General features: G+C 40.2%; 1 protein-coding gene across 1 annotated transcript in view; it reads left to right on the forward strand.

Moving 5' to 3' along the window:
• Positions 1–24,027, forward strand: part of LOC131104547 (uncharacterized) — a 71,184-nt gene that overhangs the window by 43,795 nt on the left and 3,362 nt on the right. Inside the window, exons 24-59 of the mRNA XM_078794234.1 lie at positions 862–906; positions 1,235–1,288; positions 3,810–3,854; positions 4,895–4,948; positions 5,191–5,244; positions 5,328–5,381; positions 7,232–7,285; positions 8,168–8,221; positions 8,860–8,904; positions 9,915–9,959; positions 11,034–11,141; positions 11,235–11,288; positions 11,397–11,450; positions 11,578–11,631; positions 11,772–11,879; positions 12,742–12,795; positions 12,870–12,977; positions 13,400–13,453; positions 13,585–13,638; positions 14,782–14,835; positions 14,917–14,970; positions 15,060–15,167; positions 15,642–15,695; positions 15,771–15,824; positions 15,949–16,002; positions 16,152–16,205; positions 16,952–17,005; positions 17,096–17,149; positions 18,405–18,458; positions 18,577–18,630; positions 18,712–18,765; positions 19,024–19,077; positions 19,176–19,193; positions 21,325–21,378; positions 21,830–21,892; positions 23,161–23,326. Of these exons, the coding sequence (XP_078650360.1) occupies positions 862–906; positions 1,235–1,288; positions 3,810–3,854; positions 4,895–4,948; positions 5,191–5,244; positions 5,328–5,381; positions 7,232–7,285; positions 8,168–8,221; positions 8,860–8,904; positions 9,915–9,959; positions 11,034–11,141; positions 11,235–11,288; positions 11,397–11,450; positions 11,578–11,631; positions 11,772–11,879; positions 12,742–12,795; positions 12,870–12,977; positions 13,400–13,453; positions 13,585–13,638; positions 14,782–14,835; positions 14,917–14,970; positions 15,060–15,167; positions 15,642–15,695; positions 15,771–15,824; positions 15,949–16,002; positions 16,152–16,205; positions 16,952–17,005; positions 17,096–17,149; positions 18,405–18,458; positions 18,577–18,630; positions 18,712–18,765; positions 19,024–19,077; positions 19,176–19,193; positions 21,325–21,378; positions 21,830–21,892; positions 23,161–23,326 (2,209 nt within the window). The remainder of the gene's footprint in view (positions 1–861; positions 907–1,234; positions 1,289–3,809; positions 3,855–4,894; positions 4,949–5,190; positions 5,245–5,327; positions 5,382–7,231; positions 7,286–8,167; positions 8,222–8,859; positions 8,905–9,914; positions 9,960–11,033; positions 11,142–11,234; positions 11,289–11,396; positions 11,451–11,577; positions 11,632–11,771; positions 11,880–12,741; positions 12,796–12,869; positions 12,978–13,399; positions 13,454–13,584; positions 13,639–14,781; positions 14,836–14,916; positions 14,971–15,059; positions 15,168–15,641; positions 15,696–15,770; positions 15,825–15,948; positions 16,003–16,151; positions 16,206–16,951; positions 17,006–17,095; positions 17,150–18,404; positions 18,459–18,576; positions 18,631–18,711; positions 18,766–19,023; positions 19,078–19,175; positions 19,194–21,324; positions 21,379–21,829; positions 21,893–23,160; positions 23,327–24,027) is intronic.

Here is a 24,027-nt window from a genome sequence, read left to right on the forward strand (position 1 = left end):
TATGCAGCATAAAAAATGGATGGATGATAATTTAAATGGTAATTTAAATAGAAAGTGTGGGAAATCCAGCTCTGAATCCAATGGAAGGTGCTCACAAGTCAATTTACTCAACGTTTTCCAGCAGGAAGGTACAGTAAACCTCGGATATATCGGACTCGGATATATCGGAAATTCGCTCACAATGGACAGATAAAAAAAGAACCGATTTTTCTGTAATGCATTTCCAATAAAAATTCATTGTATATATCGTATTTTTTATAACGGATTTTGCCTATTTCGGACAAAATCTCCAGTCCCGTTCCAATGCATTTCCATTAAATTTCCCTCGCATATATCGGATGGCCGCATCGTGGCGCTCCGATTCGCCGAATCGTGACAGGCCGCTATACGACGTCATTTGCAGCGTTTGCAGCGTTGCCTGCGCGTCCAGGTACATTGGAAACATAGTCAAGGAAGTGCCTTTTTATAACAAATAAAATCCGATTTACGCATATACCGGCTATATATCCGATATATGCGTAAAACGGACATTTTCCGGTATACGCATATAACGGATTTCGCTTATATCGGACAAAACCAGTGGGAACAATTGAATCCGATATATCCGAGGTTTACTGTACTTGCAAACTAACTGCTATTGGAGAAACCAAGCAGGTAAGAAAAGGTACTCACAAAACACGATATAGAGTTGACCAGAAAGCACAACGGCGTAACACAAGGCAGGGAGGCACAGGAAAAAAGCCCGACACTCGGGGGTGCACTGCGACTAAAAACAGGCAGACGGCAGCAAAGCAGCACAACGGATCGTGACAATAGTTTTCCAATGAGTTTATGTGTGAGTGGTGCCTTTACTTTCCGCAGGGTCGTCCGGGACAAAGGGGACACAGCGGCCAACCAGGACCATCGGTAATGTTGCTTGTCAGAAATCTGTTTCCATGTACGGATAGTCAATGCATGCCTAGCTCCAATGACTTCAATGTTTTCTTATTGAATATACAGTATATTTACATTGTTATATTCCGACAATTTTTTCTTTAGGTGTATTAGATGCTGTTTTAGTTTGACGTGTTTTGACCGCCATGCACTGTCTTACTCAGAAGCCCAGTCAAAGCCTTTCTTTCTCCAGTCGATAAAGGACAATTTGACTTGACTTGGCTTCCGATGAAGACAACAGGTCTTAGAAACTAAACATATCCGTGTGTTTCTTTTTTTGTATTTCAATGATATATTGTAGGGTTCGGCGGGTAACCCTGGACCAGTGGGACCAGAAGGAAAGCCTGGTACACAGGTTCCCATTCTCATATTTCAATCAACTGTAAATGATGCCTGTGATGTTTTGTTTCTGGTGGTTATCTACTGTCATAGTGTCTGAGCAGTGGGTTGAAGAGGATATTCTGTTTTTTTCGTGTGTGGGAATGTGAGGTTAATAGGTGGATTGGGCAGCTTCTGAAGTAATGATATCACGGAGTAGACTTCAGCAATGCCGGAGGGACTATGTGTCATAGTTGGCCGGAGACTGTTGCCCCCTCCTTCCCATGTGGTTCCACAGTCCATAGGCTGGGAAACCCTGTTCGCCCATCTAACAATATTGGAAAATAGGTCTTCTCAACATAAGTGGGATACCTGCCCTGTGATTGACTGGTGATCAGTCTAGGATGTAAGCCTGAGGACAAGGGGTATAATATAATACAGTAAAGTCTCGTTATATCGATATTGTCAGGAGTCGGAAAAAATATCGATATAACCGGACTGTCGATATATCCGATCCTGCGCCGAACTGCATTAAAAGTGGGCAATAATGCAGCTTAAATCAATCTTTGCTTAAGGATTTCAATACCAAAAAAGAACACGGCAAACGGCTGCTTCCAGTCAACTTTATTTTTCACACTTCCACCACCAGAGCGCAGCACACACACCGATTCCCGCACTTCCTGGTTCACAGGTCATGCTCAACCCGCCCCACATAGCTGGCCAAACACATGCCTGCAACAGAAGAACCAACTGCGTTCGTGGTTTCTCTCGTGTGTATAGAATCTAAACACACGAGAGAAACCACGAACGCCAGCATGTACATATGAAAAACAGTGATTATTGCAAGCGATAAAAAGATATCTGAATACAACACAATTAAATACATGTATTTGTACGCTTGTGTCTTCGTTGGAATAGGTGTGTATGCTATGTCAGTTGGTTCTTCTGTTGCAGGCATGTGTTTGGCCAGCTATGTGGGGCGGGTTGAGCATGACCTGTGAACCAGGAAGTGCGGGAATCGGTGTGTGTGCTGCGCTCTGGTGGTGGAAGTGTGAAAAATAAAGTTGACTGGAAGCAGCCGTTCGCCGTGTTCTTTTTTGGTATTGAAATCCTTAAGCAAAGATTGATTTAAGCTGCTTTTGTATCGATATAAGCAGACCAAATTGGCTGGCGGGAGATGAAAAGGGCATCGTAGTAACCGGATTATCATAATAACCGGGTATCGTACTAACGGAACTAATTATATCATAAAAGACTAGAAATTTGCCGGGAAATGAAAATAGTATTGTAATAAGCAGTAATTCATTATAACCGATATCGATATAACGAGACGTTACTGTAATAATAATAATAATAATAATAATAATAATAATAATAATAATAATAATAATAATAATAATAATAATAATAATAATAATAATAATAATAATAATACATTTTATTTGTATAGCGCTTTTCAAAATACTGAAAGACACTTTACAGGGGTCCTCCACACTGGGGGCTGTGTCGGGTCTACTGAGGGGGTGCCATCCTTGGGTCCCTTCGACCTGGCCGGCTGGGGGTTCCTCCCTTTAATGTCGGGGTCCGCCCGTCTGTTGGAGTCGAGGGGCCCGGGTGCTGGTCCCCCGATGGCACGGCCTGCAGCTCCTCCCAGTGTGGATGGCCCCAAAGGGCCATGCCATGTCTCCCTACTGTGTGTGATTGTGTGTGTGTGCGTGTGTGTGTGGGGGTCTAGTATGGAGGGTGGGAAGGAGGGGCTTTCTTTTGTTTCTTTGTTTTTTTTTTCCTTTTAATTGTGGAAATTGTTTTAATTCTGTAAAGCACTTTGTGTTGCATGTCTTTGCAGGAAAAGTGCAATACAAATAAAGTTGATTTGATTGATTTGATTTGATACAGAAGAATGGAGTTGTATAAAAGCAAGTAAACAGAGTAAAGCGGAGTCGTGAATATATTGTAGTTTGTTGAGGGTTTTGGATGGTGTACCGTAGAGAATCCTGTTGCAGTAGTCCATTCTGGTTGGGATGAATGCATGGATCAGAGAATGCAAGTGATGGACGTAGTCGGGCTATGTTCTTAAGATGGAAGAATGCAGTCCGGGTTAACTGTTTGATGTGGGGTTCAAATGAAAGGGTGGGGTCCAGGAGGATACCAAGGTTGCGGATGAGCGGGGATGGAGTGAGGGTGGCGCTGTCAAATTGAAGATGGAAATTATGGGTGGGTGTTGGGATGTTTTTGGGACCGATGATGATAATATCTGTTTTGTCACTATTAAGTTTAAGAACATTTTGTTCCATCCAAGTTTTGATATCAGTTACGCAGTTGTTGAGGGTGGAGTAGATGTTGGAGTTGGAGTATAGATCTCGCAGTCCAATTTCTCTGTGTCATAGAGTTGGGAACAAGATGACAGTATGTATAATTTAAAACTCTGACCAGATTTTCCACCGGAAATTAATGTAATCATGTCTACAGTAAGAAAGAAGGTATTTGGGTTTTTGTAAGTTAGCAATTTTAATAACCTTTTCTATTGAGAAAAATCTTTTCCATGTTTTTTTCATTAGGGACCCATGGGTGTGACTGGCCTTGTGGGTAATACAGGGCCCATGGTAAGGGAAATGAATGTTTTATCAACTCTTTATGACATTATTATTGTCTTTTTAGGGTTATGTATATCAACTCCTGATCAAAATGTTAAGACCAGTTGAAAAATTGCAAGAATTTACATTTTGCACTGTTGGATTTTTGGGAAGTTCTATGTAGAGCTTCGGAGTTTTGCAGAGACAAATTCCGAACAAAAACCATTCAAACCATACAAAACTGGTAACAAACGCTAACAAAATATAGGCCATACAAAGCTGTGACAAAAAACACCAAAAACTAAAATACTACAGGCAAAACAGACACAAGGCACAGGAAGTAACAAACAGTAGATCAAACAAAAACACAGAAAAATAACTCCAGCGGAACTAGAACAAAACTAAAAACCGGAACGCATCAACTCCGGGAAATCATACATGTGGCAGAGTACAGGGCGTGCAGCACGGGGTAGCTTTAGGGACAATCTGGCATTGAACTGGTCTGACAGCTGAGCTTAAAAGTGACTGTGTGTGCAGGACCAGCCTGCCTACTGACGGAGTAGGTCGGAGTAGCACTGCAGAGAAAAGACAGTAGACCATGACCAACACAGATCATGACATGGCATTAAATATACCGCTTATCCTCACGAGGGTCGTGGGCATGCTGGAGCCTATCCCAGCTGTCTTCGAGCGAGAGGTGGGGTACACCCTGGACTGGTCGTCCTTTATATCCAACAATGCAAAATGTTAATTATTGCAATTTTTCAGCTCATCTTGACCATAATTCCCAGTGACCAGTATGAGTGTGTGACAGCCATAACACCTAATTTAACACACAGCATTCACACCTGAGACCTTGTAACGCTAACGAGTCACATGACCCCAAAATGGCTAACTAGCCCAATTTGTAAAGTACAACATGGGGGTGTAGTCACTTATATTAAATGTACACATTGTATCACATTGTTGTTTCCTTAGCATTGTCCCTTGAAATGGTATCATAGAATTTTTGCAGAAATATGAGGGGTTTATATGACATATATATGACATATTGCATGTCCTGTTTTTAGGGTTTTCAAGGAATTTCTGGAGAAAGAGGACCTGATGGACAACCAGGTTCTATGGTATGCGACAATGTACTCGCTTATTACTTTGAGCTTTACAATGCGATAACACACAAACCTAATTGCCAGGCAGTACACAGAGGAGTGTTTTTGTAGATACTCAATTATTGAATTGAGCCTTTTTGCATGAAATAGGCAACGTCAGATTGTCTCAATACACACCTTGCGAATACACTTACACAGAATACACAGAATTGCCATGACAATGCGGTGATGGAGATTTTTTTTATTGACTTTTTAAGGGGCCACAAGGGCCATCAGGACCTCAGGGTATGCCTGGAGACCCAGGAGAAACGGTGAGTCTACAGACACAAGCCAGTCATAGTGTATAGAAGACAATAGTGTTGTATGAAGGGATTGAACTTGTGTGTTGTATTAGGGTTTTACAGGGAAACCTGGTTTGGAGGGATCACAGGGCCCAGTTGGCATGTATGTAAGTGATTCATTTATGACATACTGTAGATAACACAATGCCTCGGACCTCTATGTGTGTAAGTTGCATGTTTCTCTGCTTGCATGTTTGCCGTATTTTCCAAACTATGACTCGCATCAGTCAAAAAAAAACAAGTATATGTTGCACTACATATGTTTTCTATAAATTAATTTGACAAATTCAAGACGAAAAACAAACATTTATTATGGAAATAAAAGTTGTTCAGCTAAAAGACCACATGAAGACTATACTGTACACGCTGGATAGGCTAAAGCAGGGGTCTCAAACTCTATTTACTTGGGGGCCACTGGAGCTCAGGTCTGGGTGAGACTGGGCCACATCAGGTTTTCAAAAAAAAAAACCAAAAAAAAAAAATGCATTTATTAAAAACAAAAAAATAAAAAAAACTTTGCTTTGGTTCCAATTTTCTACAATAAAAGCTCTGATAAAACATTCCACTGTTCTCAAATATCTTACTTTTTATTTTTCTACACAAAATAAGATGAAAAATAAATAAACAAATCAAGAATAAAGAAAATCAATCAATCAGTAATAAATAAATAAATATAATAATAATAATAATAATAAAACAGCAAATAATAAAAACTTAAGAAACCACATATAGTTGGTGGGTAGACAAATTATTTTTTTCAGATTAAAATGAACAAAGCATTATTAGAGCCCTGTAGACATGACAAAACACGACTATAGTCACATTTATACTCTTTTTATTTACAACATATTGCGCAACTGCAGGGTCTTGAGACACATGCTAACTCGCAAACTAGAGAGCTAGCGACCTAAACGGTAGCCTTCAAGTTATTTCCTTTAAACTTAAATAGCTAAAAACTTACCACTTCCACACGGATAGGGAGGATAACTATTAACAGTTATTTAACCTTTAACATGAACATTAATCAAACGTAATAATTTTTTCTGGGTACATGATACCATACAGCATCCATATCACACTTGCGCGGGCCGCACTAACATTAAACTTTCATATCAAGGCGAGGGCCTCAAACTAGTGTCCTGCGGGCCACATTTGGCGCACGGGCCGTGAGTTTGAGACCCCTGGGCTAAAGTAACATAATAGGCTAGTTTGTGCAACAAGTTCACCCAGCTCCCATTCTCATTCCATATTACTGAATGGCAGCAGCAGCATATAGTGTCACAATGCCGAGAGCACCCTCTTGTGGATATCAGTAGTGATGTTCTCTCCTTGGTTTATGTTAGTATGAATTAACACAGTATGAATTTTTTAATACCTTACCTCTTGTCAGCTTGTCAGCTGGGATAGGCTCCAGCTTGTGTGCGCCCCTTAAAAGGATATGTGTTAGCTAATGACTGTCCAACATCACATATGCAAATATCCCTTAACAAGTATTTCTGATGTGGCACGGCGGTCGAGTGGTGCAGACCTCACAGCTGGGAGACTAGCGTTCAATTCCACCATCTCTGTGTGGAGTTTGCATGTTCTCCCCGTTCATGCGTGGGTTTTCTCCGGGTACTCCGGTTTCCTCCCACATTCCAAAAACATGCTAGGTTAATTGGCGACTCCAAATTGTCCATAGGTATGAATGTGAGTGTGAATGGTTGTTTGTCTATATGTGCCCTGTGATTGGCTGGCGACCAGTCCAGGATGTACCCCGCCTCTTGCCCAAAGACAGCTGGGATAGGCTCCAGCACCCCCGCGACCCTCGTGAGGAAAAGTGGTAGAAAATGAATGAATGAAGTATTTCTGATAGTACCCATTACATCTGCTGATTGCCATTGAATGAACTATCCCTGGAAAGAAAGTAGTTCATGGCTATTATTGACTTCTGTAATGTTGTGGCTTTGACCATCAGGGTATCCCAGGTAACGTGGGCATGCGTGGGCATCCAGGTCCCATCGGAGAGAGGGTAGGCACATCTCTTTACCATCTTAAAACATGTTTAAAGTTGTTGTTCATGGCAATGGCTATAGTGGTCGAGACAATTATTTGATTTTCTGGTAGTTTGTGCAACAAGTTCACCAAGCTCCCAATCTCATTCCATATTACTGAAATAATTACTGAAAACAGCAAATCAATCTCCTCCATCCAACCTTGTCTTCTGTCTCTCTCACACCAACTACCCTCATGTCCTCCTTCACTACATCCATAAACCTCCTCTTTGGTCTTCCTCCGTCGCCTATCTGGCAGCATCCTTCTACCAATATATTCACTATCTCCAACCATCTCAGTCTGGCCTCTCTGACTTTATCTCCAAGGCCTCTAACATGTAATGTCCATCTGATGTACTCATTCCTGATCCTATCTATCCTGGTCACTCCCAATGAGAACCTCAGCATCCTCATCTCTGCTACTTCCAGTTCTGCTTCCTGTCTTTTCCTCAGTGGCACTGTCTGTAGACCAAACATGGCTGGTCTCACCACAGTTTTGTATACCTTTCATTTTAGTTGAAACTCTTCAATCGCACATCACGCCTGATATTTTTCTCCACCCGTTCCATCCTGCCCGCACACACTTCTTCACCTCCCTTTCACAACCTCCATTGTTCTGAACTTTTGACCCCAAGTACTTAAAATTCTCCACTTTCTGTATTTCTTCTCCCTGTAACCTCACTCTTCTACTTGGGACCCTCTGATTCACACACATACATTATACTCAAATGATTATTTCCACTACTGTATGCCAAAGTGTCAAAGTAAATACAGATACTTAATCAAGTGACACAAGTACGGAGATGTACTTGTTGATGTACTGTAATGGTAAAATCACTGTGATATGTCTTCTTCACCAGGGAGAGACGGGTTTGCGAGGCTTGCCAGGGCCGGTTGGAAAGCCGGGGCCTCCGGTAAGTGCATACAGTAGTTACCAATGCTTTTTGATTTTTTTCTAATTTTGTGAGGCATTTTACACTGTAATGGCCACAGAAGTCCATCAGTCGGGGTACTGGGGTCCGTAAGCGCGTCACTATATTTCAAGACTCAGCTGTAGGAAAACTGCTGTCATGGTCTTGGTACAGGGGAACATTTGACCATCTGATCGGATTTCCTTTTCCCTTCTCTCGTGCTTGAGCTTTGAGACTTTGCGCAAGGTTCTGGACCCAGGGAGTAACGCCAGGTGGATTGACAGGTGGATGCGCGTCCGTGAGTGGAACTGCGGCTTTGACCTCTGTCTTGAAGACTAAGTTAGACTCTTAGGGGAACTTTGGGACACTTTCGGGGTGGGGGGTAAACGTTCGGGATTAAGTTGGTGTTTCATGGTTGTCTATGTTGGCGGGCGGGATGTTTAGTTAGTTAGTTAGGTTGGGAGGGGATGATATGCGGGTTGGTTTGGAGTCATTAAACTGCCGTTGTGGAGGCAAACGAGCATTTTCGACAGTGTTTCCTTTTCTTACAGCTGATGAAAATCAATGAGTAGTATGAGTAGTAGAAAATGAGTAGTAGCTCAAGATGGAAAAAACATTGTTTGGTTGTCTTTTATTTTTAGGGTCCACCAGGACAAGCTGGGGAGAAAGGAACACAAGGACCAAGGGTGAGAAGCAAGTGCATTTCTACCAGCCAGCCAATCACAGGGCACATATAGACAAACAACCATTCACACTCACATTCATACCTATGGACAATTTGGCGTCGCTAATTAACCTAGCATGTTTTTGGAATGTGGGAGGAAACCGGAGTACCCGGAGAAAACCCACGCATGCACGGGGAGAACATGCAAACTCCACACAGACATGGCCGAGGGTGGAATCGAACTCGGGTCTCCTCGCTTGTTAGCCATGCAGCCCACATAACACTAAAGATACATACATACTACATACTAAAGAAAAAACAATTGTAATAAAGAAACGATACAATGAAAGTTCATTAACAATACATTTTTTTTGACAAACAACCATTCACACTCACATTCATACCTATGGACAATTTGGAGTCGGAAATTAACCTAGCATGTTTTTGGAATGTGGGAGGAAACCGGAGTACCCGGAGAAAACCCACGCATGCACGGGGAGGACATGCAAACTCCACACATACATAGATAGCAGAGTCGGGAATCTAACTCAGGTCTCCTAGATGTGTGGATTAGCAAAATGCTAAACATCCACTGAGAAAAATACCGATGCTGTGGTGTGTTTATTATAATACGTAGCTTCGATAAGACCTCACCATTGTGGACCATTGGGCAGATGTCACTCTGACGTTTTTCGTGAATGATAGGTGGTCATAAGTGGACATCTCCATACACCAGATATTGAACGTTTAGCTGTGGGGATACATCCTTTCTCATCTGCCACTTGAATTCTCCTGCGTCATCGTGATTACTTTGTACATCCCACCATTTGCATCAGCCTGTGATGCAAGACCTGCAGTCAGACCTCATTACCATCTCTGGGGGGATTTGAATCACTACACTTTGGACTCTGTTTTACCCACATTTCATCAATTTGGGCAACGTACAACAATTTGAGATTTTAAAGACTTAAAAAATGGCTTGTTGATGTTTTTGTTTACTCATGAATGCCTTGTTTTGTTTTATTTCCCCAGGGTAGACCTGGCGGTGACGGTCCTAAAGGGATTCAGGGGGCGCAAGTGAGTCAGAGTCACTCAGGGATCGACGATATGGTTTTTTTGGGGTCGATGCCGAAACCGATTTTTTTCCATCACCCTTAGCCGATGGCTGATTTTGCTTGGGCCGATATTTGTGGCCGATACTGCTTTTGATCCCTCAAATTACATGAAAAAAATGACCATGATAACAAATATTACAGGTGTCATGTTTAAACAAATATTAATTGAAATGTAAACACTAAACACAGTAGGATTCAGCTTTCTTAAACATTTAAACGGCATTATCACATACTACAGTATTAATTGGCCCTGTACCCTAGAAACCGCCCATGAATGATACTGGAAAAGGCCGAAATGATACTGTGTCAAAGCCCAGGGCAGTGATACTGATAAAATATAGAGTTTAACCATGTCCAGTATCAGCCCCCGTAGCTGTCCACTCAGAGCGCGCTGCTCTGGTATCGTGCCCGTGAAAAACCCAAACTTGATTAATGGAACTTTAATTGTCAGACATTGATAAGATAAGACTGTTGATAAAATATTATTGTTGAAATATTTTTGCAATTATTGTGTTTACACTGTTTAGATATAATACATGTAATAAACTGAACATTTTCTGGAAACAAAATGGTATTTTGATTAAATAGTACGTGATAATAAGCTCATGATTAAAGAGTATGTGATAATAAGATCATCACATGGTTTGTCTGGTATCAGGCCCAGTATCATATCTTCGGTCTCGGGCTGATACTGACACTTGGGGGCATGATACCTGGCCTGATACCAGACAAACCATGTGATAACCTATAAGTAGCTGGTATCAACTCTATCAATCATGTTAGTCCAGCCGGGTTGTAGTATTAACAGCAAAACCATAAGTATGCTGTAGGACTTGAGCAAGGCCAAGAAGCTTGATTTTCAAGTGACCACAAAGAGGTTCAGGAAGGGGGGGGGGAGTAGTCCCATTAGCAATGTTTGCAGTTCCGATGGAAGACCATTAAAGACATTTATTGTAACGGATAATATTAATTTTGCTTTATTGTAGCTGTTATGTTGAAAAAAAGTACATTATTGTTACCCCTTCTTTATTTCTAGGGTGCTACAGGGCCACCGGGTGACAACGGAGCCACTGGGAAACCAGGACCCAGAGGAAGTAATGGGCCCCCTGGACCTCATGGCCCTCAAGGGCCAGCAGGAATCTCAGTGAGTGGGTATTTACCATCAACTGCTGCTTTTGTGTTACATATTATTAAAATTAAAATATAGTACGATTTATTTGTTTGTTGGTCTCCCCAGGGCCTTCAAGGTGCTGTTGGATTAATAGGAGAAGCAGGAGAACGAGGGGACAAGGTCACTTGCAGTAATAGTCATAGTGATAGGAATATTACTACATAAACATAGGAGTATTCACATCCCTGGTGGTAATGTTCAACTTTTCAAATGAACACTCACCTTTAGGGTCTACCTGGCGTAGGTGGTGATGCTGGTCCTATTGGACTTGATGGCCAACAGGTTGGTCTCCATATGAGTTGTTGCTCTATGTTGGTGTATTATTAATATTATCATTATATTTGCAATTTAATGCCCTGACTTTGAAATTCTACTTTGATTTCTAAATGATGCCTGTTTCATCTGTCAGGGCCTTCCAGGCCACACAGGGGATGACGGACCACCAGGAGGCAAAGGAGACCCGGTCAGTGAACACAGATACAACATCCCACAACGTTTATGTCACTGTTTACAAAATGTAAAGGTTCCTCCTGAAAAGGATGACTTCATAGCTTGCAATTAAGTCCAACATGGTGGCCAACTTTGCCGCTCATTTTATGACAGGGAGACCCAGGACCTTTTGGAAAACCTGGTCTTCCAGGGCCGCTGGGAGAGAGAGGACTTGGGGGTCTAAAAGGATTACAGGGACCACCAGGATCCATCGGTAACGAGGTTGGTCCATGTCTTGTTTGTTTTTTTTTTATGCAGATCATAAACTAGATCATAAACTGTTGAGGGCGGCACGGTGGTCTAGTGGTTAGCGCGCAGACCTCACAGCTAGGAGACCAGGGTTCAATTCCACCCTCTGCCTTCTCTGTGTGGAGTTTGCATGTTCTCCGGTTTCCTCCCTCATTCCAAAAACATGCTAGGTTAATTGGCGACTCCAAATTGTCCATAGGTATGAATGTGAGTGTGAATGGTTGTTTGTCTATATGTGCCCTGTGATTGGCTGGCCACCAGTCCAGGGTGTACCCCGCCTCTCGCCCGAAGATAGCTGTTGTAGGCTCCAGCACCCCCCGCGACCCTTATGAGGAAAAATGGTAGAAAATGAATGAATGAATGAATAAACTGTTGAAAATCACCACAAATGTCTGATATACGGCGGCACGGCGGACGAGTGGTTAGCGCACAGACCTCACAGCTAGGAGACCAGGGTTCAATTCCACCATCGGCCATCTCTGTGTGGAGTTTGCACATTATCCCCGTGCATGCGTGGGTTTTCTCCGGGTACTCCGGTTTCCTCCCACATTCCAAAAACATGCTAGGTTAATTGGTGACTCCAAATTGTCCATAGGTATGAATGTGAGTGTGAATGGTTGTTTGTCTATATGTGCCCTGTGATTGGCTGGCAACCAGTCCAGGGTGTACCCCGCCTCACGCCCGAAGACAGCTGGGATAGGCTCCAGCACCCCCGCGACCCTTATGAGTAAAAGTGGTAGAAAATGAATGAATAATGAATAAACTGTTTAAAAAAATCACCACAAATGTCTGATATACCAGACATGACGAGTTGCTGTTCACCTTTCTTCTGCAGGGAGATGTCGGCCATCCAGGTGAAGCAGGAGATCCCGGTTCTAAAGGAAATAAGGTCATAATTGTCTCTCGGGTAAATGCCAATCTACTTTTGAATTAACCGATCTGTCAACTGTTTGTTGGCGGCAGGGTGAGGTTGGACTCCTGGGATTCTCTGGTCCTGAAGGCATCTGGGGAGAACTTGGAAAAAATGGCGAAAGAGGCCCAAAGGGAGAGAAAGGCAACATTGGATTAATAGTGAGCCCATTTTTACTTAACTTTAAATCCTTCCACTGCGATAAATGAGGGACAACTGTAAATACCAGCAGAATGAAAGAGTTAAATGAACATTAAAGGTTACTTTTTTGACTTCATTAAAGATGTGATTATTAGTGTGACTGTTCCCAAAGACACATGTTTTGTCTTAACATTATAAGAGTCAACACTGATGACATCATAGACGGGCTAACTTTCTGTTTTGCTAACAGAAAATATCCACAAATATTTTTGGCGTAATTTTTTTGTTTGTTAAGCGAAAATCACGCTAACTAGGGCGGCCTCTAACTGAGGTTTTACTGTTTTGAGGTTTTACCGACTGTCGAAGCGAATGCTTACGTACATAGCACACAGTTATGTTTTTTAATTTATTTTCTGATGTTACTGTCCTCTTTCGTTAATAGGGTGAACCAGGGTTTATAGGTGAAGTGGGCCCTGCAGGTCTGATGGGGTTAGAGGTAAGTATATGTGCGTTCAATTCAAAAAGAAAAGAATGAGTTCAGTACCAACTATGTTCAGCTTTTGTGTGTTTTGCATTATTATAATGATGCTGAATTGTTTTTTTATGGTATCATTGCTCAACTCCCAGGGAAGTACTGGAAAGTCTGGACCCCTAGGGCCAATAGGACTTCAGGGACAGAAGGTGATCAGATCTTTCATTCCATTACGTTTACCAACATGCAAAAAGCAAACACAAACTAAGCTGAATTGGTGAATCTGAGGTGATTGTATAGCAATCTTAATCTTAATGTTTTTGCATTAAAATGTACTTTACTTTACTCATACGTTGTTGATTGTTGTATATATGTATATTAGGGTGCATCAAATTTGAATGGGAAATTTTAATTTCATTATATCAATTTGGCTGGCATTACATTTTTTTCTAATGAGCATAAAGTTTTGAGGAAAGCCATTGAGATTTAGGGGTGCCACCTCACACATAAACTTTTGTAAAATTTCGGAAAATGTGCAATTTCTAGTCTAATTGCAAAAAGGTTGAGTATATTGAGTGTATTGAGTATAATGTACTTCTATACAGCATCATCATCATCAAAGTAAATATATTTGTTTTCTCTTTGGGCAGATTTGGTATTACTCAGAATTCTCCATTCATTTGTCCTATTGACAAAATGAATGGCGGTAAATGGGACATGTTCACATGGCGTTACCCTGAATTTTATGTAGCAGTGATATATATCGGACATATAATGTAAGAAGATACCGACACAAGTACTTCTTCCTGGAGTCACCTGTAATCTTTTGAAAATACTTCAATTTGGATGATTTTTATGAGTCGCCATTATGAGCCAGTAAGTTTGTCGATGTTGACCTCAGCTCCTTTGGATTGTGCCTTCTATTAAACACAAAAAACAAACCAAATTGTCTGTTTCTATATCAAAATAGGCAATTTATGCCACAAAGCATAATCGAATGCACAGCATTATCTTTCTAAGAGTAGTTCCAGTGGCAGATTACTATCACTGCCTTGCTCCACTTAAAGACTGAGCAGATCATTCCTCCCCAACACCATGCGGCTTTTCAACACAACAGACGATAGTCTGTCTGTACATCCGTCCATCCACCTTATGTTGTGCCATATACGTATTTGTGTAGAGGTGCTTTGGTTTCACCGATGTAAACAAACAAACCCACCAACACCCTCAGACCGTATGTAGCCATGGAAGACGTCTCATTTCTTAACAGAAAGTATGCTGATTTCTGGACCATTCAGTGTAATAAAGAGTAGTCATGGTCTCATTGAAAATTGTTTTACTTACTTTTCTAGGGGGAGTCAGGGGATACTGGAATAACTGGCCCTCCTGGGTCAAGAGGCCCTGTGGTAAATATTAAATTCTTTAACATTTTGCACAACATGGCTGCAGAATCTTACTACATGAATGTGTGTGTTTCCTATTTCAAGGGAATAGCTGGTGCACGGGGGGTCAGAGGAGACAGTGGCAAGCTGGGACCTCCCGTAAGTGTCAACCACTGGTTGACATCATTCTTTAAAACGACTTCACAACATGCCGCATAGAAGCTATTTGATCGTTTGTATGTATTCAGGGTCCACTAGGAGGGGTTGGACCTAAAGGTTACCAAGGAACTAAAGGGGAACCAGGACAACAAGGAATGAAAGGAGAGCCAGGAGCTCCAGGCCCACCAGGACAACAGGTTCTTTACCAATAATGCCAAAAATGACGATACTGATTCAAATTATGTCAAATGGAGCTGCATCAAACACATTAAAAATTTTACATTTAAAAATTTTAAATTTAAAATTTTAAAATTTTACATTTTTAAATTTATTTAAAAATTTTGAATGTATAATTTTTCAATTTTGTGAGGATAAGCGGTAGAAAATAATGTTAAATTTTAAATTTTAAATTTTAAATTTTAAATTTTAAATTTTAAATTTTAAATTTTAAATTTTAAATTTTAAATTTTAAATTTTAAATTTTAAATTTTAAATTTTAAATTTTAAATTTTAAATTTTAAATTTTGCATTAATTTATTCATTTTCTAACGCTTATCTTCACAAAATTAAAAATTAAAAATTAAAAATTAAAAATTAAAAATTAAAAATTAAAAATTAAAAATTAAAAATTAAAAATTAAAAATTAAAAATAATTGAATATGTTTTTACAGGGAGATGAAGGCTTGCCAGGCATCCAAGGCCCCCCAGCTTTGTCTGGCATTGAGGTGAAGCTTGTTCAAGTTGTTTGTTTGTTTGTGCCCGACTTAAAAGCCATTTCCTTTTTCTTGTATCTTCTACAGGGGCCTCCTGGAGAAATTGGACCTCAGGGGCCTCCAGGTCCCATTGGGAATCCTGTAAGAATGTCAACATGTTTCACACAGATCAGATTTGGCCATTTGGATTATTGTTTGGAATGTGTAATATAAAATATGTGGGGGTTTTTTTGTTCAAATCTAAGCAGCAAATATTGCTTTGCAGGGTGTGAAGGGAAGACCAGGATCTGATGGGAAACACGGCATGAAAGGAGAGAAGGTACGTAGTGATATTCATATTTTGTTATAATTATTCATTCTTAGTTGTTATTGCTTAACATTCTCACCTTCATTATTTTCAATTGCTCGACTCTATATGTCAGTGTAGCCATTTTCCTAAAAAAAACGGTTGTATTTTTCCCCCAACAGGGAGATGATGGCGAGATTGGTTCTGCGGGAAAGATTGGTCATGTTGGGAGAAGGGTAACAATTTTCGTCAATTTTAAGTCAATTTTAAATTTAAATTTTAATTTTAAACCCTATCTTAGCCTGCGTATAATAGTTGAGCAATGTGTTATAAACAAAGAATAATAAGAGTGTAAAAGTCACTATAGGGGTGTTACTTCATGTCTACAGGGCTCTAATCATGTTAGAAATTGTTTTTAGAAAGTCAAACAGGCTTCCTATGGTTTCTTTCATTAATCTTAAACCTTACTTCCCTTAACAGGTCTGGAACCAATTAACCACAATGAACGAGTGAACAAAGACGCTTTTTGTTGCAAGTGATTGATAAAAATATCTATTTTTGACACATGCCTCCAAACCTATCCTGCTCGCTTGACTCCGTTCTTCTCCGTTTTCGAATCAACATTTACAATAAAAGTGACTGGAATTGCAGTCATCCCTCATTTATTGCTAATTGGCTCCAGACCCAATTGTGATGAGTGAAGTAGGATTCCTTATACATTTATTGAGTATTTTTGTAGTTATGGGTGGACCTAAATACAATTTTCGACATTATTAGAGCTCTGTAGACATGAAATACCACACCAAAGTCATCTTTACACTCGTAGTAGTTTTAGCTGGGATAGGCTCCAGCGACCCTAATGAGGATAAGCGGCATTATATATAAATAGATGGATGCATGGACTGGCCTCCATTTTTAAATGGTTTGTATTTGTCATATTGTTGATTCAACCTCTCTACTTTCTATCTTTTGGGAAAAACAGGGAAAACGAGGAAAAGCTGGAGTGAGAGGGAGCAGAGGCGCAAGAGGACCAAAAGTAGGTTACTGGGAAACAACACCCCACACCCTGTGTACATCCTATGAAATCCTAATCCACCAGCCCACGGCAAATTGTGTTGTGGTTTAGGGTGTGAAGGGGGAAACAGGACCACCAGGCCACCTTAGCTGGCCAGGAACGATCGTGAGGCTCTTTTACTTTTACTTTTACTTCTATGCTTGTTTCAGTGCTCTGAGTTCAGAAAACACCTGATTTGTGTGTTTGATTCCTATGGTGTTTATTTACACTGTAAGATCAATGTGTCGAAACCAGGGGTGTCCAAACTTTTTCCATAGTTCCAACAGTTCTTGTTAAGATTTTTTCATCATATTTTGACTTAATTTCTCTTTTCAAAAACAAATTGTTCAAGAACTTAATTCATTGTATTACGATTGTTTTTTCTTTAGTATGTATATTATATGGGCTGCACGGTGCACTAGTGGTTAGAACACAGGCCACACAGCTAGGAGACCCGAGTTCAATTCCGCCCTCGGCCATCTCTGTGTGGAGTTTGCATGTTCTCCCCGTGCATGCGTGGGTTTTCTCCGGGTACTCCGGTTTCCTCCCACATTCCAAAAACATGCTAGGTTTATTAGCCACTCCAAATTGTCCATAGGTATGAATGTGAGTGTGAATGGTTGTTTGTCTATATGTGCCCTGTGATTGGCTGGAGACCAGTCCAGGGTGTACCCCGCCTCTCGCCTGAAGACAGCTGGGATAGGCTCCAGCACCCCCACGACCCTTGTGATTATAAGCGGTAGAAAATGAATGAATGAATACATATTTTTGCAAACGGATCATAGAAAAGCTTCAGTTTTTAACATTATTAGAGCCCTAGAGACATGAAGTAACACCCCCACAGTCACCTACTAGAAAATGAATGAATGTATATTATATATGTTTTCTTTAATATTCCAATCTTATGCTACTCCTGATACTTTTCCCAGTGTGAAATATCATACATACCTGTATACTGTATCATCATTACTTTGAATGCATCTTCTGAATGCCTTATATTTGTGTTTTACTTCACTTTATCTATTTAATGCTTGGAAATACTTCATTTAGGGGAAAAATACTTCAATATGCCTATTTTCTTTACTCATAGGCTGACTTCAAGATGTATTCATGTTTTTGAAAAACCATGATAGAGCAAAGTGGCGCAGGATAGTTTTAATTATACTTCATTTCCTGACATCTGGTGAATACTTTCAGATTTGACCAAAATAATGCATTTTTTCTTCATAATATTATACTTTTTTTCTCTTCATATTTTGACTTGATTCTTGTAAAACGACTGCAGAGTTTTCCCTGAATGTGACATCCCTGGTCAAGACTGATTAAAGACAGTCAAGACTGGTTAAATCAGTATGCACCTGATGAATGTCTCTTCTCCAAGGGCATACCTGGCTTACGTGGAGAGATGGGGGATCTCGGGGGGAAGGGGGAACAGGTAAAAAAAGTAATTCAGGAACTTGACTGATGCATGATGATGAATAAATATAATGTTTGTGTTCTCAGACCACCAGTGAATCCCAAATCAATCTTTTTTTGGCTTTTTCTGTTCTCAGGGTGAGAAAGGCGACATGGGACTACCTGGACCACGTGGACTTGATGGCCTAAAGGTAGGCTATGTGGAATCATAGGTTACCTACAGCCACCTACGGTATCTCTTGCTGATTCTTTCACTGTGATTATTTATTCAGGGTATCCGTGGGCTTATGGGGTCGCCAGGTGAAGTTGGTCCACAGGGAGACAAGGTAGAAGTGACACAAGTGTTTTATCTTATTGTTACGTCCTACTAAGTCCACTTGGATACAAGGAACTATGACATATGCACTTGGACTTATAGTAGTTAATGTTTATCTGTGGGCTGCACGGTGTAGAGTGGTTTGCGTGCAGGCCACACAGCTAAGAGACCCAGGTTTGATGCAACCATTGGTTGCATTGGTAGCTGTGTTCTGTGTTCTGTCTTCTCATTGAATGCGATCATGATTTGTCCCTCCTGACTTTCATAGGGAAGTACCGGTCCAGCAGGGCCAAGGGGGCGAACAGGAATGTCTGGATTGCCTGTAAGTTTAAATATGTCTCATTTTTGGGTTTTGTATAAGGATCTGGAGTACCACAGAACTTTCTCTTTTTTATGCTGCCTATCTTGTCTGTGTTGTAGGGCACCCTTGGGTTCAAGGTAGGATATTGACAGTTGAAACACTCACGTTACTAAACTCACCAACTCAACGGTAAAAGAAGAAAATGGAGGAGAAAATCTTGTAGGGATGGGGGATATGGTCCACAAACGTATAGCCCGATATATTTAGGTTGATATACAGGGTCAGGCAAAATGACACATTTGTAGGTTAAAATAAAAGGCAAATAAAGTAAAGAAAGAAAAAAAAGGGTTTTTATTTTCAAAAAATACATATAATGCCATTCTGTTTCATTATGTTTTAAAAATTAAATCCGTTTTGGCGGCGCGAGATCGGACGGTTGATTTTGGTTTCAATGCAGATCCAGTAGCTCTGATGTTGGTAACCCATAACAAGATGGTGTTTGGAGCTGGTACGAGATCATGTCTACCAAGATTGAAGTGCTAACGGAACGCTCGTTGTGTTGCAGTTACAGATTTGTTTGTTTTGATAAACATTTCCACAATGAAAGCGCCATGCTCACCAGTCCGATTCATGGCAGCAACTGAAAAGGAAACAAAAAGCAATGGCATTATAAAGAAACAAAGCAAAATGGCATTATATGTACTTTTCCAAAATAAAAACACTTTTTTGTTTCTTTACTTTATTTGCCTTTTATTTAACTTACAAATGTGTCAGATTGCCTGACCCTGTATATATACATATATATATATATATATATACACCGTATTTTCTGGACTATAAGTCGCACTTTTTTCATAGGTTGGCTGTTTCTGCAACTTATACTCCAGAGCGACTTATAAATGCAAAAAAACTGTTTATGTTACATAAACACTGGACACCTTTTCTGTTCATGTTTATTTTTAGTGTAGCTGAATAAGCATTGTGTTAGCATATCTTACACCTATTCAGCCTGTTCTTTTATTATTATTTTATTGTTAGAACTTGCCTTCCAAGATGACGTAATGTCTGTTTTGGTCAAGTAGTTTGTAAAATAAATTACCCGCAAAAAATGCGACTTATACTCCAATGTGACTTATGTATGTTTTTTTCTACCTAATTATGCATTTTTGGCCTTGTGCGACTTATACACCGGAGCGACTTATAGTCTAGAAAATACGGTGTGTATATACATATTAAGAGATATAGAGTCAACCACTAATGACATCATAGTCGGGTGAAATACTGTAGATCAGAGGTCTCAAACTCAATTTACTTGGGGGCCACTGGAGCTCGGGTCTGGGTGAGACAGGTTTTCCAAAAAAAATAAAATAAAACCGCATTTATTAAAAACAATTTTTTTTTTAAAACTTTGCTTTGGTTCCAATTTTCTACAAGAAAAGCTCTGATAAAACATTCCACTGTTCTCAAATATCTTACTTTTTTTTTTACACAAAATAAGATGAAAAATAAATAAACAAATCAAGAATAAAGAAAATCAATCAATCAGTAATAAATAAATAAATATAATAATAATAATAAAACGGCAAATAATAAAAACTTAAGAAACCACATATAGTTGGTGGGTAGACAAATTATTTTTTTCAGATTAAAATGAACAAAGCATTATTAGAGCCCTGTAGACATGACAAAACACGACTATAGTCACATTTATACTCTTTTTATTTACAACATATTGCGCAACTGCAGGGTCTTGAGACACATGCTAACTCGCAAACTAGAGAGCTAGCGACCTAAACGGTAGCCTTCAAGTTATTTCCTTTAAACTTAAATAGCCAATTTACCACTTCCACACGGATAGGGAGGATAACTATTAACAGTTATTTAACCTTTAACATGAACATTAATCAAACGTAATAATTTTTTCTGGGTACATGATAACGTACAGCATCCATATCAAACTTGCGTGGGCCGCACTAACATTAAACTTTCATATCAAGACGGGGGCCTCAAACTAGTGTCCTGCGGGCCACATTTGGCCCGCGGGCCGCATGTTTGAGACCCCTGCTGTAGATGATTCCCTTTTGTTACCTAGCTAAGGATGCTAACAGGACATAAAAATACACTAAAAACACAGCTGGACTCAATCCGTGTATTGATACCACAAGACGCTTGCCATATTGTACGCTATCTGTAAAATGTACGCAAACCGATGCATCGTGTTGGCATACATTTTTAGGGCACTGATGCTCAGATGTTTTCTTCTTGAAGGGTTTGAAAGGCTACCAAGGTTTGCCTGGTCTGCCAGGCAGAAGAGGCCTTCCAGTAAGTTCATAACACATCTCCTCCCAGTTGGACGTGCCTGGAACATCTCACCAGGGAAATACAGTCAAGGAAACAAATGATTAAAGCATCCTTGTTTCTTCAGTTTATTGAACCCTTCTAATGCCTGGTACAACTAAAGGTTCATTAGTTTGGACAGATGGAATAATGACAACAAAAATAGCTAATCAGAGTTTAATTTAAGAGCTGGCATCTAACAGTTTTCTTGATAATGACCAAAATGGGAACGGTTCTTTCATCATTACTGCCAAAAAATTCACCTTTAGTTGTGCCAGGCATTAAAATGAAAAAGAAACTGAAGAGAAAAGGGTGGTGGGATCAATTTTTTCCTTGACTGTAGATAATAAAGTCAAGTCAAATGACTCTTGATGCAGTCAAAATGACATCTTTGACATTTCATTAGCATTCATGTTTCCCTATTTGACTGCTGAAGGGTCCACCTGGTGTTCCCGGACCGCCAGGACCATCTCTAAACATGACATTGACAGAGCTCAAGGCAAGTAACAAATCTCTTATTTTTTATATTCATATGATATTGAATAGGACGAATCTACTGGTACAGTTGGTCAAATTTAATTTAGTTTGAGTCGTTCTTGCTTTAGACATAAATTAGCTTTGACAGCGTACTTCCTGGTGGCTATTTTCTCTATTTTCCTTACTGACACCTTGAGACCAGTGTAGAATACTACTCTACTGCTGCTTTACGGTTAAAGACACTGCACTTCAATAGCTTTATTAACCAACAAGGTAATGCAGGAAACATTCACACAGGAGCTGCTGTCGGCCACTCTCTACATCAGTGCTTCTCAAATAGTGGAGGCCTGTGGGGGAACTGTCAGGAGGGGCACGAGACCAACATACTCAACATTCTCAACGTACACAACATGCAATTTGAATATGCTTGTATGCGCTCCATTTTAGTAACTGTCGTAGTTCAAATTGGGTGGGGAGGGGGTCAAACTTTGGGTCATACTGATTTTTTGCTCACTTACAGAATGCCTTTATCGGTAACCATTATCAAGCTGTAATCATTTGAAATAGTAATACAAAAAGGTAATATTTTCTTGAAAAAAATGGCACCCGAAGGGTCAATTCCGATGTACAATTTGCAACATTTAAGTATGCTGGAAATTCATTCATTTTCTACCTACCACTTAACCTCACAAGGGTTGTGGAGGGTGCTGGAGCCTATGCCAGCTGTCTTGGAGCTAGAGGGCGGGGTACACCGTGGACTGGTCGCTAGCCAATCACAGGGCACATATAGACAAACAACCATTCACACTCACATTCATACCTATGGACAATTTGGAGTCGCCAATTAACCTAGCATGTTTTTTTTGGAATGTGGGAGGAAACCGGAGTACCCGGGGAAAACCCACGCATGCACGGGGGAAGAGATGGCCAAGGGTGGAATCGAACTCGGGTCTCTTAACTGCGAGGCCACTCAAAAAATACATTTACCTTCAATGATGTGATGTGAACCCTTCACTGCTCATAATAAGATTTCAAATGTTGGACTACTTAATGTGCCATGTTCGAACCGCAATGTAGCGGGACAACTTATCCTGTATCATATAGCTGACAGTTATCGTTATCGTCTTGAAACAAACAAACAAAACACTGTTATTTTTAACGCTGTTAGTCCCAACACTGACAACAACCATGACATCACACTCCTAAGGTTGGCATTCCAGTCACTGGTATCGTTCAGTGTTGGCATCACACTGCACTAATGCATACATACTGTATGTTGTTTCTCTCCAGGAAATCATGTATGTGTCCGATAAGCCCAACCTCCATTTGATCCAGACTCTTCTGGATTCTCTAGAGCAGGAGTTCCGACGCCTGGTGGATCCTCCTGATGGCACCAAAGAGCATCCTGCCACCACATGTCTAGAACTTTGGCTCTGCCACCCGGAATACAGCAGTGGTCAGTCAGCAAACAATGTGGTTGTTCGGAAACAGATTTGATCAAAACTAGGATTCGGGAATCCCGGAGAAATGACTTAGATGAGCTCAACCAGCCTAAAACAAGAACATCCGGTTACGTTTGATTAATGTTCATATTAAAGGTTAAATAACTGTTAATAGTTATCCTCCCTATCCGTGTGGAAGTGGTACATTTTTGGCTATTTAAGTTTAAAGGAAATAACTTGAAGGCTACCGTTTAGGTCGCTAGCTCTCTAGTTTGCGAGTTAGCATGTGTCTCAAGACCCTGCAGTTGCGCAATATGTTGTAAATAAAAAGAGTATAAATGTGACTATAGTCGTGTTTTGTCATGTCTACAGGGCTCTAATAATGCTTTGTTCATTTTAATCTGAAAAAAATAATTTGTCTACCCACCAACTATATGTGGTTTCTTAAGTTTTTATTATTTGCTGTTTTATTATTATTATCATATTTATTTATTTATTACGGATTAATTGATTTTCTTTATTCTTGATTTGTTTATTTATTTTTCATCTTATTTTGTGTAGAAAAATAAAAAGTGTCAGTGATCAGTCAGCAAACAAAGCGGTTGTTTGGAAAAACATTTGATCAGGAGGCCTATTGCACTAAACTAGGATTCGGGAATCCCGGAGAAATGACTAATATGAGCTCAACCAGCCCAAAACAAGAACGTCCGGTTGC

The sequence above is a fragment of the Doryrhamphus excisus genome, linkage group LG10, assembly GCF_037039965.1.
Source record: "Doryrhamphus excisus strain RoL-2023G ecotype Guam linkage group LG10, RoL_Dexc_Guam_v1.1, whole genome shotgun sequence".
Lineage (NCBI taxonomy): Eukaryota > Metazoa > Chordata > Actinopteri > Syngnathiformes > Syngnathidae > Doryrhamphus > Doryrhamphus excisus.